Genomic DNA, 17,813 nt, shown 5'->3' with positions numbered 1-17,813 from the left:
ATGTCACTGAATGAAGACAAATGTATTGGTAGAAATAACTTCTTATAATGTATCATTATAATCCTTCCCACACCATCAGGTGCATAAAACAGAAGTCGGATGGCACCAACCATCCCTATCCTAAGCTCATTTTTTCCAAGTCTTTTATATTCATATGTAATAATGCCACTTCAGCTGAGAGTGTGCCTCTAGGTCAGCGCCTCTGCCTTTTTCTCGGGGTTCACTCAGCAATGCTCATATAGGAAGCCTACTATCAGACATTCTTAAAAGATGTCCCACATCCATCCATCCTTTCATACTTGCTTGTTTTGTTGTAGGCAGTTGTGCCCATTCTCGGTCTCTTAATTACTTATCCTATCAGTCCATTTTACATATTTTATCCATGAACCTGTACTGTAAATTTTTCAATTGCCATTGGATGGATTTATTTTCCAGGATTCTGCCTCTATAGGCAGACACTTGGGATGTTGCTTCTAAAGATCTTAAGTTTGGTGGTTTTGCTGATCACATTGGACTTCCATGCTGTATTGAGTTTTCAAAATACAACACTTGCTTTACCTATTCTGGACTTTATATCAAATACGGAAACACTGGTATCATGAGACATAGTACTACTTATTAACAGTTTTCAAGGCTTCACCTTCTAAGTGAGTAAAGTTATTGGTAGGTAAATTTTCATAACTTCCATCTGATTTATTGATAACAAGACCTATTTGCTTGAGAGAATTTGAGAGAACATCTGTGTTTCTCTGCATATCTTCGACTGATTTATTTGTAAGACAGATGTTGTCTGCAGAATGTAATTCTCCAAGCTCGCCTACTACTCCTACAATACCCCTTTCCTTACTGATAGTCTGTCACATAAAGTCAATAGTGACTCCAAACAATATAGGAGACAAGATACAACTCTGCCTGACACCAATGCCAGTTACCATTGACTGGTAACATTAACCAGTCCATTAGCTCCTGGTGTATTGACTGTTTATTGAATTATTTTGTTGGGAACACCATAGATTTGTATCATCTGCTAAAAAGATTCTCCATCTACACTAATGTCTGTCGAAAAACTACAACATTCAGGACTATTGGCACTTGCCATTCATTGTTTTTCTTCACGATATTATGGAAGATGAACACCTGATCCACACAATATCGATTTGGATGAAAATCAGCTTGTTGTAGTGTGCTACCTATGGCATCTCTATGTCTATTTAGGGTGCTTACACAGAAGACTTTCCCTGGGACTGAAAGCAGCACAATACCAAACTAGTTGTTTCAAATCACTCAAATCTACCTTTTTGAGGAGCTGATTATAATCCCTCTTTTCCATTCCTCTGGGGGCATGTCCCTTCTCCGATATCAGGGATAACAGGATTTTCAAGTTGTCCTCTCTACTTGCCTTAAGCAGTTCTGTTATGATTTTATCTTCACCTGGTGATTTATTGTTCTCAATCCATGAATGTCTGCTTTCAGTTCATCCAGGATAATTTCCTCACAGCAAACATCGAGCTCTGCCATCTTCTCTACATTACCAAAGCTGAATGCTATCTCTGGTGGAGGCCTGTTAAGGATATTATGGAAATGCTCTATCCATCTTTCGTTTTGTTCCTCTAAGGTAGTAAAGGATTTTCCCTTGTTTATCTTTTACTGGATCTTCTCTGCTATGGCTAAAATCTCCAACAAGTCATTTAGTAGTTTGATAAAAATCTTTCATTGCTGCCATTCCTGTTACCAATGCCTATCAATAAATGCTCTTTTATCCTCCCTGGCTGATATTTTTATTCGTTTTTCTTTATCCCTATATTCCTTCTTTTGTTATTTACACTCTTTTGGCCCTAAGACATTAAGTATATTTAACCTGTTTTTTTCTTTCTGCAACAGTGTCCCACATGGCCTTAAAAATCCATTCTTCTTTCCTAGCTTTGTTAAATCTAAGGACAGTCTTTGCCATCTTAATATAAGGTTTTCTAATGGCTTCCATGCTTTTTCTACATCAAAGACTACTTCTGCCACATTTGACAGCTTTTTTGAAAGTAAAATTCGAAATCATTCCTTATTTGTTCGTCCTCGGGTTAAAAGATATTCATCTTTCTTGTGATCATCTTTAGAGGCAATTTCCCCAATTTTATTTCATGATAGCAATGCATTGATAATCACTTCCTAAATATGTGCTTCTGTATATGCAAATGTCTTGAAGTGACTATTAAAGCTACCTTTGTACACCAAAATCATCTATTCGATATCACCTGACTGCATTTCTAAAAATCAATGTTGGGGTTTTTTTTTTAATCTCTTTATGAGAAAAGTGTGTTTCTCCAACAACAAAATGTTTCAGGTGACGTAATTCAAGAATATGCTCACCAATGTTGTTAAGATGGCATTATGTCCATCATGCCATGACTATCCCAGCTACAGAATTCGTATCATTCTATAATAAAAATCACGTTGTGGGCCTTTGCTGATGAGATCCTGAAGAATGTTACTGAAAGTGTCTTCATCTTCCTTGTCATATACATTCTTTGGGGCACAGCATAGAATAACCATCACGTGTATATAGTGTGTTTGAAATCTTGCTTGTATATTGCTGCCATTAACCAGTTCCAAGTCTAAAATGGTTCTTTGTGCGGTAGATTTCAAGATCAATGCAACTTCTTCTATTCTTCCATCTGGCACCCCAGAGTGAATCAGATTTATTTCTGTTTTTCATTTTGATTTTATTTACACCTGGCCACCTGCACTCACTCATACGAAGGATGTCTACATTGTAATTTTCCATATCTTGGGCTGACTTCCCAATCTGTAACAGTCCTCACATTTCAAAAACTAACCTGAAGTTTGGAACGAACCTGCAGCAGTGAGATGTTCAGGGTAACAGCATCCTGTCAGAAGAGTTTGGCCGACATCCATCATGCTGTCCATTTGAGGGTAAGGATCAGTATTTAGTGTCTTATTTGTTCTTCTGTATCCATAACAAAAGTGTTTTATGGAATTAGGTTGTCACCATCATGCCCAACCACCAATGGAGGACCAGGAGACTGATTTTTGTCTGGTTTCTACCCTTCAACCTGTCTGGCTTGGGTGACCCAACCAGGAGAATAAAATTCCTGCTGGCTCAGCTCTCTGCATCATGGGGCCATTCAAGCAGCTCTACCAGGTCAATATATTATTTCTAGAGAAGACTTTAACACATTCACTTTTCCTTCCTTTTTTTATTATTAAAAAACAGTAGACAAAACAGAACCTTAGCTCTGGCACTCTTTGGACACTTTTGCAAAACTCTATATGCTTTAAATCGCACCATTTACACACACACAAAACATGGCGCGGCAAGGAGAGTTTTGAAACTCTACAGTGCTGCAGGCGATAACTAAAAAACAGGTTAAGTAGAATGGTTTCATTCTGAAAAGGCAAATGTAACCGTCTATAACATTATTTTAAATTTAAGCCTACCATTTACCTATCCATCAATGATAACTTGCCACATTGGAATTATGACGTTTTAAAGTTTATTTGTTTGAATTATTAAGAAGGTATTCCTGTCCCCACCTCAAGCAGCTGAATGGATTTCATTCAAAGTATCTAGTAAACATTCATCTTGAAGCTGAAAACAAGCAGGGACAGTTTCAGCCCAGCAGAAGTATTTGGGAAAGTTGAGAGCGAAAACAGAGGAATATACATAAAAGTTACTATCTTAAAGTGTACATTTTTACTACCAGTATAATGTGCAATATAACTGAGTTATGGCTGTTGGGGGAACGATACATTTGAATTCCCTGACTTTTGTGAGTTTAAAGTGTCAGCTATAATGTTGCAACATGGTAGTTTAATGCAGTAAAAAGAAAAAGGAAATTAAGAGTAAAGGAAAAAAAGCTCTGGTTATGTATTTATAATGCAGGGAAGGGCATTATTTTCCACTGAGATTCTCTCTTAAATCCCAGTGGCAATAGTTTTAAAATAAGCTAAGGACTCAAATTGTATCCATTAAAATAGACATTAGAAAAGAGCTATCTTCCCTCTGTCTGCCTCGCTACTTCTCCGAGACAGACGTTTGACTTGCAAAATTTATCCAAATCACCAACTTAACAGGCCTACTAGCCATAATACAAAACAAAAAAACAAAATACTCCATGTCCCCTCTCTCCTACCCCTCTGTTTGTTACAGCTACGATTAGATTGTAAATGCTTCAGAGCAGTGACTGAATCTTGCTATATGTTATTTATTATTTGTATTATGATAGCATCTAGGAGGCCCCATTGTTTTAAATTTAATAAAAAATATTCCCTACCTGAAGAGTTTACAGTCTACTAGGTAGAGTATACAGCACAATCAGGCCCTCACCACAACTGGAGCTTTTGAGAGCTATGGTAATACAAAATAAGATCACCGAAAAAATTATTTGCACTTGGACAGCACCAGAGAAATATTAAGGAAGCTTAAACAGTTCTGTGAGGTAGAAAAATATTACTCTTTTTACAGATGAGGTAACACTAAGGGACAGATAAACAGACTAATTGACTGATCTACTGATCTCCACAGGCCTCAAATGAGTTGTCCAAAGTTACAGCTAGTAAGTAGCAAGTCCAGAAACATAATTTAACACCCCCATCCTCCTCCAACCACAAGACCACAGCAGTTACTGTTATAACAATGTAAGAGTCAGTAAAGATGCTTTCAGATTTTATGAATGTTGCAGATGCCATCTCACAGCAGTTTAATTAATGAAAAGAACAAAACCTATTTCAAAAAGTACAAGGCCAAGTACTTTTATGTTCAATATTCGCTACCTAAAAGCAATGTAGTACTGAATCACACATTCGTTCATTTCATTTTGATTAGGTTGTCTAATCAGCTTTTCATTTTTATAGGAAAAAATGAAATCTCATTATGCTTCTCCTGAGAATAACAAAGAGGGATGTACTGCTCTAATCTTGTTTCCATAGCCACTACAATACACTAGCTATTGCATATATGGCAATATTTCATTACAAAAATAAAGTTATGCTGGAAAAAAAGGTCCTTGCTTTAAAGTTCTTCCAGGAGCCAAAAGTGACTGAGAAAAATTCATGAACTGAAATAGGCTGTATAAAATGTATTAAACCAAAACAAAAAATATATATTTTGTTCTAATTTAACATGTAATTACTATTTTTTCAAGGAGGTTATATTACAAAAAAAAAAGTCTGATACATTACAAATTTCTTGTTGGGAGCATAGGATGGTGGTTCTGTGGGGGAAATGGGGTTTTGAAAGAGGAACTCCTTTGGTTTCAGCTCATAAATAGGGTCATCTGTTTATCTTACAGTATGAACTGTACAAGTAATAAAATTCCAGTTTTTCAAAAACTACCTATGAATAATTGGTCATAAGTTATTTTTACATACATTCAACCACTGCCTGAAAGTTACACTGGGCACCAAATAATTTCAACACAAGAGACAGAGAGAACGAGCGCATCAGTGCTCACTTCTGTTGGGAAAGTCGGTATGGAATATATTTTATTGGGTTTAGAATGCATATTTTGTGATGTTTTAATCACCATATTGACATTTCATTTTTGTGTACACATGAATGTAGAGCTCCTGAAAATGTGCTGGACTGACAGCCCTTAAAGAATACAGTCATGTAATTTGCCCTAGGAATAGATATAGCTATCCAGTGGCAACGCACATTTCCCCAGAAAGAGAGGTAATTCAGTCTGCATGCCCATTTCACCCTTGGGATCTCTGCTGCAACTAACAACAAAGGTGTTACTTTTGGTGGTAATTTGGTACCTTGTCCACCTGGAGTATATGTCTGCAAGGAACTAAAAAATGATCACCGTATCTCAAATACAAGTAGATTGAGGAACAGGCACAAGGTGGTAACTGTGTTACTATTGAACTGGGCCAAATCTGATCTAGTATACTACAGATGAAGCATTCCAATTCAAATAACTAGTTACCTATTACGGACCTATTTTAATTATTTTTGTGGAGCCTTAGCCTCTCAGCAGGAAATGGTTTATATACATATATATAAAATATGTCTTTGTAAAAGGTATTAAGAATGGGATTGTTTTACACCAAGTACCTCTCACCCCATCTCCATTTTGCAGCTGTCCAAGCAATGACAGTTGTCTATTAAGCATGTTGCATCATTCAGCCTCTTCATAGTTTACAGAGAGTGCACCAGAAGGGAGCCTTTAAGGAGGAAAAATGTGCATGTGTAGTATTCCCCAGGACACACCTTCCTGTGCTAGGATCACCATATATACCGGTCGAGTTAGAGAGTCTGCAAATCCACCCCAGGACTATGAAGAGTGGCCATAAATTTAACACGGCCACCTCTTCATGAGTAGAGGAAAAGGACTATCTTGACCCATGATTGCACAACTCTTCACAGCTGCTGCTAAGGCCAAAGATTAAGTACTTTATCATTTACATAGGGAGGCAAAAGTGCTTGGGAAACCAACTCACTAATCAGGGAATGGAACAATGTTTCTGGAATATGGGAGTCAACAGTGTAGGGTGGAAACAATTACAAGTGCAAACAAAACTAAAAGAGAACAGGCTTTTCAAAGGTGACCACCTTTCATTCCTCTTGCTCCTGCCTCAGGTTGTCACAATACAATTACCAAAGCAATATCAGTGAGTTAATGGTTAGCAATTAAACACGCTGTTCATTTTTCCTCTCTCTTTTTATGGTCCTAATAGCTGTCTTAATAGATGGGAAAGAACAATGATTTAGACACCAAAAATCAGTGATGTCTTAACATTTGCTAGTTGACCAAAGGGGACATTCTGCAAATGTCAGATATAGTAAGTACTTGGCCAATTTCTACTCAAGAAGCAGTTCTCCCCTTTTTTCTGTGAAGAATATTGTGAGTGGGAAAAGGGAAAAAAGCCTGATTTATTAATAAGCCTCTTCAATGCAGGAAACAAGCCATCTGGAAAAGTATGCTTTGAAATAAGAAAAAGCTTAACCTGCAGTGCTGGAAAAATAAAGGCTCTATTAGATATTCTAAAACTTGTCTTTCTGAGATAAGACTTCAAAAATGTTCCTTTCAACTACTAAATAATGAAGTCTACTCAATTCTGATTTATGAGCTCTGAGCTCTACACTTCAAATCTATTTTTATAATTGAAACACTGGTATGAAACAACTTAAAGCAAAAAAGTCTTCTAGTTATGACAGAGTAATGATTTTAAAGTGAGGATGATCTACTGTGAAAGCACGTAAGCTCATCCACTCTACATAAAACGTAACAGTAAAAACAGTCAAATCCAGGAAATAACTTTCAGAAAAATTTACAGTAGAACTTCACAGTTATGAACACCAGAGTTACGAACTGACCAGTTAACCACACACCTCATTTGGAACTGGAAGTACACAATCTGGCAGCAGCAGAGACCAAAAAAGGCAAATACAGTACAGTACTGTGTTAAATGTAAACTATATTTAAAAAAGGGAAAGCAGCATTTTTCTTCTGCACAGTAAAGTTTCAAAGCTGTATTAAATTAATGTTCAGTTGTAAAATTTGAAAGAGCAACCAGAATGTTTTGTTCGGAGTTATGAACAACCCCCATTCCCAAGGTATTCGTAACCCTAAGATTCTACTGTATTTTCAGGATGAAAAACAGATTCTTTCTGTGTTCCCAGAATCTCTATACATCTTTAGGATCACTGATAATTTTTTATTTTTCTAAAATGCAGAATCACACATTTTTTTAACATGGTGGTACCAAAGATACTGCAATATGCATTTTGCGCACTTTACTTCTCATATACTGTAATAGTTCATTTTAAAACTATGTGAAGAAACATTAAGATTGCATTCTAAAGCATCCATAAGTCAGTAATTACAAATCTTAACTCTGCTTTTTTGTGTGCATTATAAAACAATTGTTAATTACAAGATCAAACTATCAGGCACTTTTGACAATTTTACCTAAACTTAGAAGCCTAAATCCAATTTTCAAGAAAGACTTAGGCATTTAGGAGCCTAGTCACATTGACTTTCCATATGACTGACTCCTGAAAATGGGAATTAGCTGCTTTTGAAATTTTTACCCTTTTGTAATTCATTTATTCTTTTAAACGTACTGTTTTCATTGTGATAAAAGCTCAGGAATATCTTCAGTAATAGACTCTTATTTGAGGAAAAGGTTTTCAAAAAGGGGCCTTTGGGGAGTTAGCTGTTCACATGGTGCTGGGTCTCCTTGCTTCTAGCTGCTAAGCTGCCTTAAATAGTTCCCTCATTTTTTTTAATGTAATCTATTGTTGCATTTTTTTTTTTTTTTTTTTTTTTTTTTTACAGGGATGTTAGGGGACCTAAATTTGGAAGAAGGTGGTCTGCTTGCTAATAATCAACGAAGAAATGTCCATAAGAATCTCTAGAATAAGATGTGGTTCATACTATAAAACAGTTTGAGAAAGCCTGCTCTATGGTACATATTTTAATAATTTAGTGAGTTAGCAGTCTCATGCTTTACAATGTCAACCAGCTGTACCTCTGCCTTTAGTTACAATTCAGGAGAGGGCTCAATAAATTACAGCTTAGCTAGCTACACATTCAGATGACCTATGTCAGCAAATATCAGTTATTACTCTTTATTAATTTTACTCTAGTTTATGGAAACTCTACAGTAGTCAAGAGTTCTAGAAGTAGCATTATATGGTGCTCTTTCTTTCATTCACTTTCTAGTGCACACTGTTCTTTTAGTCACAGACACCTAAATATTTCTCAGAGAGATACCAGTTTCCAAACCACATCTGAAAAGTGTGCCACAAAGTGTAAGGGCATAAATCTGAAGGGACCCAAGTGGTTTTTTTCATTTTTAGTTACATCATTTGTCACACGAAAACGGTGTCATTACTTTGTAATTATATTAAAATTCAGTCACCCACACAAAGGCAAAAAATCTCATGAAGATATGTTCTCTTGGTTGAATAGGCATAGCTCCATTCTGTTACCCCTACCTTACAAGTTTTCCTCAGAGACCCTTACTCAAGTCAGAAAGGTTCAAAACACAACAAAAAAGTAGAAACTGCAAATGACTTACATAGGTTCATCATGTAAATCATCAAATGATAACCAATACATAAAATATATTCAAGAGTCTTGAACCTAGAATTTATAGCATGAAACTGAGTAAACATTTATTGCAATGTGTGTTTTCATCTGTTTTCAAACCCCTGATAAAACTAAGTTCCAAGGAAAATTAAGCCATCAAGATTGTTTCAATATCCAGGTGATAATCAGTAACATGAGTACTGTACATCAAAAGTTTTCCTCCATTTTATACTATAACTGCTATTTCTATAAATGTGTGCAAGTAAAGCCTGCAGTAATCTTAGTGTAATTATTAAGACTGGTATATTTTGTATTCCAAGGCATGCAGTACATACACACATGCATTTCAGAGAGCTAAGTGGAGTCCTTTTGATCTCAGATTTGTTGTGTATTATAAAACTTATTTTTTTAATTCATATTACTATTTTTCCCATTATATCCTATAAAGTTTTGGAAATGAAAAAGTTCCGAGTTTTAAACAACAAGTGGTAGAACAACTGGTCTAAAATGGAATGATTTAACATTGTCAGCAAAACTAGAATTCAGAATCTGTTTACATGTTGCAGGACAGGAACAATGAGGTCCAGCAGTTAGAGTGGTAGCCTGGGACTCAAAGCAGACTTCCTGTATGACTTTGGACTGTCACAGTCACTCTGTGCATTAATTCCTTATCCATAAAATAGGACTAATAATATATCCCTTCCTCACAAGGGTGTTATGAGTATAATACATTAAAGATTTTAGAGGCACTCAGCTACTGAGATTACAAAGGTCTTTAAGGATCTAAGTTAGGCAATTACACAGCTATCTTTTAGCTCTTTTATTTGTATTATGCTGCTGTCTAAAGTAATATTTTTTCTTAATAACTGCTTAAATACAGTAGATACTGGAGGATAAACAGACTAAAATCCCATTTCACAGTTTTCAGAAGTCAATCAATTTCTTCCCAAATGAGAAATATGCCTCAAGTCAACATACAAAGATTGAGAGATCTGAAAATACTAATGAAGGGCACTATGATGATAGCCATAGAAGCTCAGGTGCAATAGCATTGATTGTAATACATAAGGGCTTTCTGCTCTTGTTTTTGTTCCAAAAGCTTAAAAGGTCCAAAGAAAATCTCATTTGACTTCTCTCTGTTTCATTCAGATACAGTATGAAATATCTTGAAGTAGTTACCAGTAAAAACAGTGTGTAGCACAAAATGCTTTGGTGGTTTTAGATCAGTTATGCTACAGAACCTATTCCTTATGTATGTTGTATATATAATGGCAATTTCCAAAAGGGAAAAAAAAAACAGCAAGTACTCATTAAAGCGAATTAATATATGTTTTAGTCAGACACCCAAAAGGAGTCTGTTGAAAATTATTTCTTTATGATTAGAAAGCATTGTTATTGTAATACCAGAAAAATTAGGTTTTCCATTCTTTTTTCAGAAACTGAGATATAGTACTTGGCTGTATTTAATCCAGGAAAAAAGAATAGCCTCTTTCATAAGCTTTTATATAGTGTGACAAAGTTCCTCCTCTACCTTGGTGGGTCTTGCGCTTATTGGTGGATTTGCTCGCCTTGGAGATCCATGGTAGCCCTCAGTTTGGCCGTTTTTGTGAACCCACAGTCCAGGTCGACTCCTCCTGTGTCTGACCAGGAGTTGGGAGGTTTGGGGGGAATCCGGGCCCACCCTCTACTCCGGGTTCCAGCTCAGGGCCCTGTGGAATGCAGCTGTCTAGAGTGCCTCCTGGAACAGCTGTGCGACAGCTACAACTCCCTGGGCTACTTCCCCATGGCCTCCTCCCAACCCCTTCTTTATCCTCACCATAGGACCTTCCTCCTGGTGTCTGATCATGCTTGTACTCCTCAGTCCTCCAACAGTATGTGTTCTCACTCTCAGCTCCTAGCGCCTCTTGCTCCCAGGTCCTTACACGCACACCACAAACTGAAGTGAGCTACTTTTTTAAACCCAGGTGCCCTGATTAGCCTGCCTTAATTGATTCTAGCAGCTTCTTGACTGGCTGCAGGTGTGCTAATCAGCCTGTCTGTCTTAATTGTTTCCAGAAGGTTCCTGATTGTTCTGGAACCTTCCCTGTTACCTTACCCAGGGAAAAGGGACCTACTTAACCTGGGGCTAATATATGTGCCTTCTATTACTCTCCTGTAGCCATCCGGCCGGACCTTGTCACAATAGGGAAATCAATAGTCTTGAAGTTTTGCCTGAGAGACAAGGAGTCGTACAGAACCTATCAGTAAATTTCCCCACATCTTCATAGATTGTGGTAATAGCTTCACAATCAATGACAGACTCAGAAAACGTGTCACAGCATTCTGCAGCATCTACAGATGTCAACAGAGATGGAAACGGCTCATTTAGGGAAAAGATTTCTGATGTTGGATCTGGGAGATCTCTCGTAAAACAGAAGATGAAGGAATTAAAACTTAACTTAAAAACCATTTTGTATGTGAAATCTGAATTTTAGACTATTGTCCTCATGCTCTCTTCATCTGAGGTAGTCTGCCAAGTTTCTTGAGTCACTTTAAGAAATAACTGAAGTGTGGAAATTTTACCTGTTGCTACTGACCTTAATTTAAAGAATGTATAATAATAATTTGCATTTCTATTGTGCCTTACACCCAAGGACCTCAATGCATGTTACAAACAAATTATGGAAAGACTCACATGCACCACTGAAGCACAGCATTTGATAAACTGTACAGAGTGCTAGACAGGACTTCTTAAGGGAAGTCAGAGTGGATACTTCCCCTGATAGGGTTTATTATGTGAAAAGGGGGTAAGTACATTTAAATGCTCTCAACACCTAAAGATTTACCATATGTCCTGAGAAATCTCTGCAAGCAAGAGGTAGAAAGCCACTGATTCTTACCTATTTACACTGAGTGATTTGACAAGTCAAAGTGAAAACTATATGAACTAGAAAGTAAAGAGATTCAATAAGTAAATTCCAGAGTGCTCTCTTGATGCTGGTCAACAGCGAAACAAAACAATTATATACGACAGTTACATAAAAACAATTTGAAAACTGGGGGGGGGGGGGGGGTAAGTTTACAGCCACACTTTTAGAATAAAATCTCTCAACATGTTCTAAAAAGAAAATGCAGTCCAGTAACTGATATTGAGAGAGTGCTTTCTTACCAAGCTTCAGGCAGCAAAAAAGAATACTCATGTGGTGAGGTGGTCTCTGGAAAATTAGAGAGAATTGCCAGCCGATGTGGAAGCAAGTCTGAACCATGGTACGTAAACAAGATCTCTAGGGCTCTCACATTGCTTTCCTAGACCAGAAAATATAAAATATTCTGTTTTACACTATGAAAACAGTTTAAGAATAATTCTGCTTACCAATTACTGCTCAGCAAACACTACAATTCTGATTTCATCATGCATTTTTAAAGATAAGTGACTAAAACATTTATTTACTTGAAAAGTTTTCATAATCTGGAAGCTTGACAGAGCAGAGGAATCTTGTCCCGTTTTACTGTCAGACAAAGCTAATCAAATACAACATTCAAGATATATTATTCCCATTTTTAAAATCTCTCATAGCTTCAAACAGGAAAAAAAAAAAAAAATTAGGTGAATTTCAGTATGTGGTGATGGGGATTTAATTAGTTTTAACAAAAACAGCAATTTAAACTTTTGAGAAAAAAATAAATACTGATACCCGAGCATAAGTTCTTGCTGAAAGTACAATATTCTGATTTCGGAACTTCTTGAAGAATTCAGCATCATATCTCTGCTCAGCTGCATGAGGCCCTCCAAGGATTTCCTTTTTAAAAAAAAAAAGGTTTAATAAAAAATGATTTAAGTATGTTGATAAAAGTCATATTGAAATTCTTGCATCTTAGATTAACTAAGGAGTAGACACTTACATTCGTCAAAAACTAATATAGCTCAGTATGTTATTCTAGAAATGATTATCTACAGCAGTGGTTCCCAAAGTTGTTGCACCGCTTGTGCAGGGAAAGCCCCTGGCGGGCGGGCCAGTTTGTTTACCTGCCGCATCCACAGGTTCGGCCGATTGCAGCTCCCAGTGGCCGCGGTTCGCTGCTCCAGGCCAATGGGAGCCGCTGGAAGTGGCACAGGTCGAGGGACGTACTGGCCGCCACTTCCAGCAGCTCCCATTGGCCTAGGGCAGCGAACCGCGGCCACTGGGAGCCGCGATCGGCCGAACCTGCGGATGCGGCAGGTAAACAAACCGGCCCGGCCCACCAGGGGCTTTCCCTGCACAAGCGGCAGAACAAGTTTGGGAACCACTGATCTATAGAAGCAATTTATGATTCATGTAAATTTCTATCATTTCCACTGTCACGCTGTACATACAAGTATTCTAACTGTAACACTCATCTTTGACAGGTTTCAGAGTAGCAGCCATGTTAGTCTATATTCGCAAAAAGAAAAGGAGTACTTGTGGCACCTTAGAGACTAACCAATTTATTTGAGCATAAGCTTTCGTGAGCTACAGCTCACTTCATCGGATGCATAAAGTGGAAAATGCAGTGAGGATGTTTTATACACACAGACCATGAAAAAATGGGTGTTTATCACTGCAAAAGGTTTTCTCTCTCCCCACCCCACTCTCCTGCTGGTAATAGCTTATCTAAAGTGATCACTCTCCTTACAATGTGTATGATAATCAAGGTGGGCCCTTTCCAGCACAAATCCAGGGTTTAACAAGAACGTCTGAGGAACAGTGGAGGGGAGAATAGGAAAAAACAAGGGGAAATAGGTTACCTTGCATAATGACTTAACCACTCCCAGTCTCTATTCAAGCCTAAGTTAATTGTATCCAATTTGCAAATGAATTCCAATTCAGCAGTCTCTCGCTGGAGTCTGGTTTTGAAGTTTTTCTGTTGTAATCTCGCAACTTTCATGTCTGTAATCGCGTGACCAGAGAGATTGAAGTGTTCGCCGACTGGTTTACTACAGGACAGGCCTAACAAAGAAAATAACAGAATGCCACTAGCCATCACCTTCAGCTCCCAACTAAAACCTCTCCAACGCATTATCAAGGATCTACAACCAATCCTGAAGGACGAACCATCACTCTCACAAATCTTGGGAGACAGGCCAGTCCTTGCCTACAGACAGCCCCTCAACCTGAAGCAAATACTCACCAGCAACTACATACCACACAACAGAACCACTAACCCAGGAACCTATCCTTGCAACAAAGCCCGTTGCCAACTGTGCCCACATATCTATTCAGGGGACACCATCACAGGGCCTAATCACATCAGCCACACTATCAGAGGCTCGTTCACCTGCACATCCACCAAAGTGATATATGCCATCATGTGTCAGCAATGCCCCTCTGCCATGGACATTAGTCAAACTGGACAGTCTCTATGTAAAAGAATAAATGGACACAAATCAGATGTCAAGAATTATAACATTCATAAACCAGTCGGAGAACACTTCAATCTCTCTGGTCATGCGATTACAGACATGAAAGTTGCGATATTACAACAGAAAAACTTCAAAACCAGACTCCAGCGAGAGCACTCTATATATAACCAGTTGCTCCCCACAATAGTCATTACCCCTCCCTGCCATTTCTGTGGGTGTTCCACACAACAAAGAAAAAAAATTGAAAAACAGTTAGCTATTGTGACTGTAAAGCCACACACACACAAATCAACAAGATGATAGGAGCAGTTGTCCTATCTGAAGCTTTTTACTCTCGAGATTTCAAGAGGATGGTGTTCATTTAAGTAGAACAAACAGAATCATTAATGACTGTTTAAATTTATGAGAGAGAGAGAGAGAGAGAGAGAGAGAGAAAGAGAGAAAGAGAGAGAGAGAGAGAGAGAGAGAGAGAGTTGGGAATTTAAAATTTGTGAACAATTTGAGTTCCATATAATCCACTAGCTTTGGTCAAACTAAGTGAAATTTCATATATAGGGGGGGGGAAATCCATTTCAATGTTTAGTTTCAAACCTCAAATGAATGTAGCAACTCAACACTTTTAAGCTTAAATTACTACCATATAAGTTTGTTGTAAATGTCAAGTGTTTTGCTTCCATTAGAATCTATCGTAGCCGCTAACTGTGTGTGTCTGTATTTGAAAGAGTAAATTGGTATTTCCATCACTGTGGCTTGGCTTTTGCTGTAAATTGCTAGTACAGACAGGGCTCAGACATTTCAGACAGTGTCTCATGAAAAATGCTCAGAGCAGATTTACATGATAGAGTGGTATATCTGAATGGCTCTACATTAACTATTACATTGTCTGTACCACTGATGCAGGGGATACGTGGTAACGCATTTTCTTCACAAGCTTTTTCCCCAGAGACACATTATGTTTCCCATTTTCACAATCAAAGATCTCAATAATATTATACCCACTCAATGTTTCTAAGCAGGTATATTTTTTAATTACTGCAAATAAATACAGGATGAAAAAATGGTATCTAATAGAGAAGACTGAAAATAGAACAAAATAAATCAGCAAAACAACATAAGCTATTCACAAGACAGGATCTAAGGACTTAACCCCATCGCCTCACCTCGTAAGTTGCAAGTCTATCTAAATAACTTAATAATTTCAGCCTGCTTCGAGAAAGTTCCTTTTGTTCCAGTGTTAGTCTGTTTTGAAAGAGAGAGAGAAAGAGATCACTACATTTTCAAGATTGGTACAGCACATCAGCATAGATAGACTTCTATTTAAAAAACAAACAGATTTATTCAAAAGCAACAAGACAAAAAATGTTTTATCAGATACATATATTGGAAGCATAACAAGAAATTCAATAAACTGAAAACTTTCATAATGGAGTGCTGATTGAAATTTTAACCACTGTCCAAAGAAGTAGTACAATGTATTAAGATAATTATGGCCTTGGGATTATGTATTTATAAACCCATGAATTTAAGCAAAACTAGCCCTGACATATCATTTACTTTGAGAAGTTCACTGATAGAAGCAGTTCTTCATGCTTCCTAGCTTCTCTTTCCTTTCTATTTTCTGCTTCTTCATCAGGTGACAAAAATTCTTCATAGGGTACTTCATCAACATCTACCTCTCCTCGTAAGATAAATCTGGCAGAAAGAAACAAAAATCCATGTTGATAAAAAGATATGAAGAGCTGGTTATTCAGTCAACAGATTTTACACAACTTTCCATCTGTATCTTTTGTATCTGAATTGATTTTTACTGAAACTGGTGACAACGAATTAATAATCTGAAAAACAATTTTGCTATTGTGAGCTTAAGTGGTCTATTCTCAGTATCTGCAATAATAGGGAAGGCATTCTTCACATTTTCTTCACAAAATACACAAGTTTTCATCTGTTAAAAGTTTACAATTCTACGAGCAATAGAGTTCCTGACGCTACAGTATTTCCACAGCACATACTGCTATAGTGGTAGTTATTACATATATACCCAAGAAGCAATTACATATCACCACTGTACTGAATCATTACATAATGACCTGCATTTGTGTTTTCTCCAATCTTCTGTACAGAAGACAGAACCAGACCATGTTTTGTTTCCCTGATGCATTTTTTTTAAATTTTACCTACACAGCTTAAGAATTAAGGCAAAAGCAGCTATTTTAAAAAGGCTAATTCAGCACTTAACACTTCGGGGAATTCTGTGCCACTGAACATGCACAGAATTCATGTGCCATGAAGAATTTCCGCCCCCCGCCACTACCACAGAAAATACATCCTGCCAGAAAGGTGCTGCAGTTATGCCTTTTGCCCACCAGGGGGCCACTGTGGCACCAGAACAGAGAGCATCCACTCACAGGACAGCCCCAACTGCGGATAGGGAGAGAGCAGAGGCCACCTTTTTCACAGTGCCCTGCCTGTGGGGCCTGGTGAGGAGGTGTGGGATATGGAGGGGACAGACAAAATGGGACACATAAGGCTGCTGTGGGTGTGGGAGATCCATTTCTGTATTGTAGTTTACATGAATTATTACTCAGTATTCTGTATTAATATGCAAAGCAAGCAATCTATTTGTCAAAAAACATTTCCTGAATCTTTTTTTGTTGTCTGTATTGTTGCAGACATAGTTGATGACAGGTATTTTAAAATAAATTACCAAAATAGTTGAAACTGGCATGATTATATTGTGTTCTTTTGACAAATAAAATATACAGATTTCTTAAACATTGCGCACATAAATTTTTAACTTTTTGTCGCAGAATTCTCCCAGGAGTAAACACTGTGGTTCAAACTAGTCTAAGAACATCAACACAGGAATCTGTTCCAAGTAGAAGCCGAATTTTGGAAATATTTTGTGCTGACTTCCATATTATTGTCTATATATTCACTTTCTCTCTATTGCATTCAACTTCTGAGATCACAATTTTCTTTATTCTCATTCATGAGGGAACTTGACTGCTACCTTTAGTATTGGTTACAGTTATTCTTATGGGAACATATTTTAAAAACCATGTGTCCTGCAAAATCTCTTAAGATTTCAGTTTGTAGTTAACTGACAATTCACTGCCTAAGTCCAAAGCACTAAAACAGGATACACAAAAATTATTCCAACAAACCTGCCACCATCTTCTCCTTTTCCAATAGCTATGAGAGCCTCCAAGTCTGTGCCTTTTAAACCATACTGCAGCAACTCTTTGGCAGCATCCACGTTCTCAGGAACTCTTTCCAGGCATTCATGAAGAACCCAGGACCGCTTCTTAATTTTACTCTAACCAAATGACAAAGCAAGAAGTAAGCATAGTGCAATATGTTATAGCTCATCAAAGCCCTGAGATCGGTGTCTTCCATTTTTT

At 37.4% G+C, this 17,813-nt stretch overlaps 1 protein-coding gene across 1 annotated transcript in view; it reads right to left on the bottom strand.

Annotated features, from left to right (window-relative positions):
• The window catches only part of NBAS (NBAS subunit of NRZ tethering complex), a 347,509-nt gene that overhangs the window by 255,152 nt on the left and 74,544 nt on the right, over nucleotides 1–17,813 (bottom strand). The window contains exons 17-21 of the mRNA XM_074947616.1: nucleotides 17,577–17,728; nucleotides 15,967–16,104; nucleotides 15,573–15,651; nucleotides 12,728–12,832; nucleotides 12,202–12,338 (exon numbers count right to left, since the gene is read on the bottom strand). Coding sequence (XP_074803717.1) covers nucleotides 12,202–12,338; nucleotides 12,728–12,832; nucleotides 15,573–15,651; nucleotides 15,967–16,104; nucleotides 17,577–17,728 — 611 coding nt within the window. The remainder of the gene's footprint in view (nucleotides 1–12,201; nucleotides 12,339–12,727; nucleotides 12,833–15,572; nucleotides 15,652–15,966; nucleotides 16,105–17,576; nucleotides 17,729–17,813) is intronic.

Source organism: Natator depressus, chromosome 3 (assembly GCF_965152275.1).
Source record: "Natator depressus isolate rNatDep1 chromosome 3, rNatDep2.hap1, whole genome shotgun sequence".
Lineage (NCBI taxonomy): Eukaryota > Metazoa > Chordata > Testudines > Cheloniidae > Natator > Natator depressus.
This window is presented reverse-complemented; position numbering and strand designations above follow the sequence as displayed.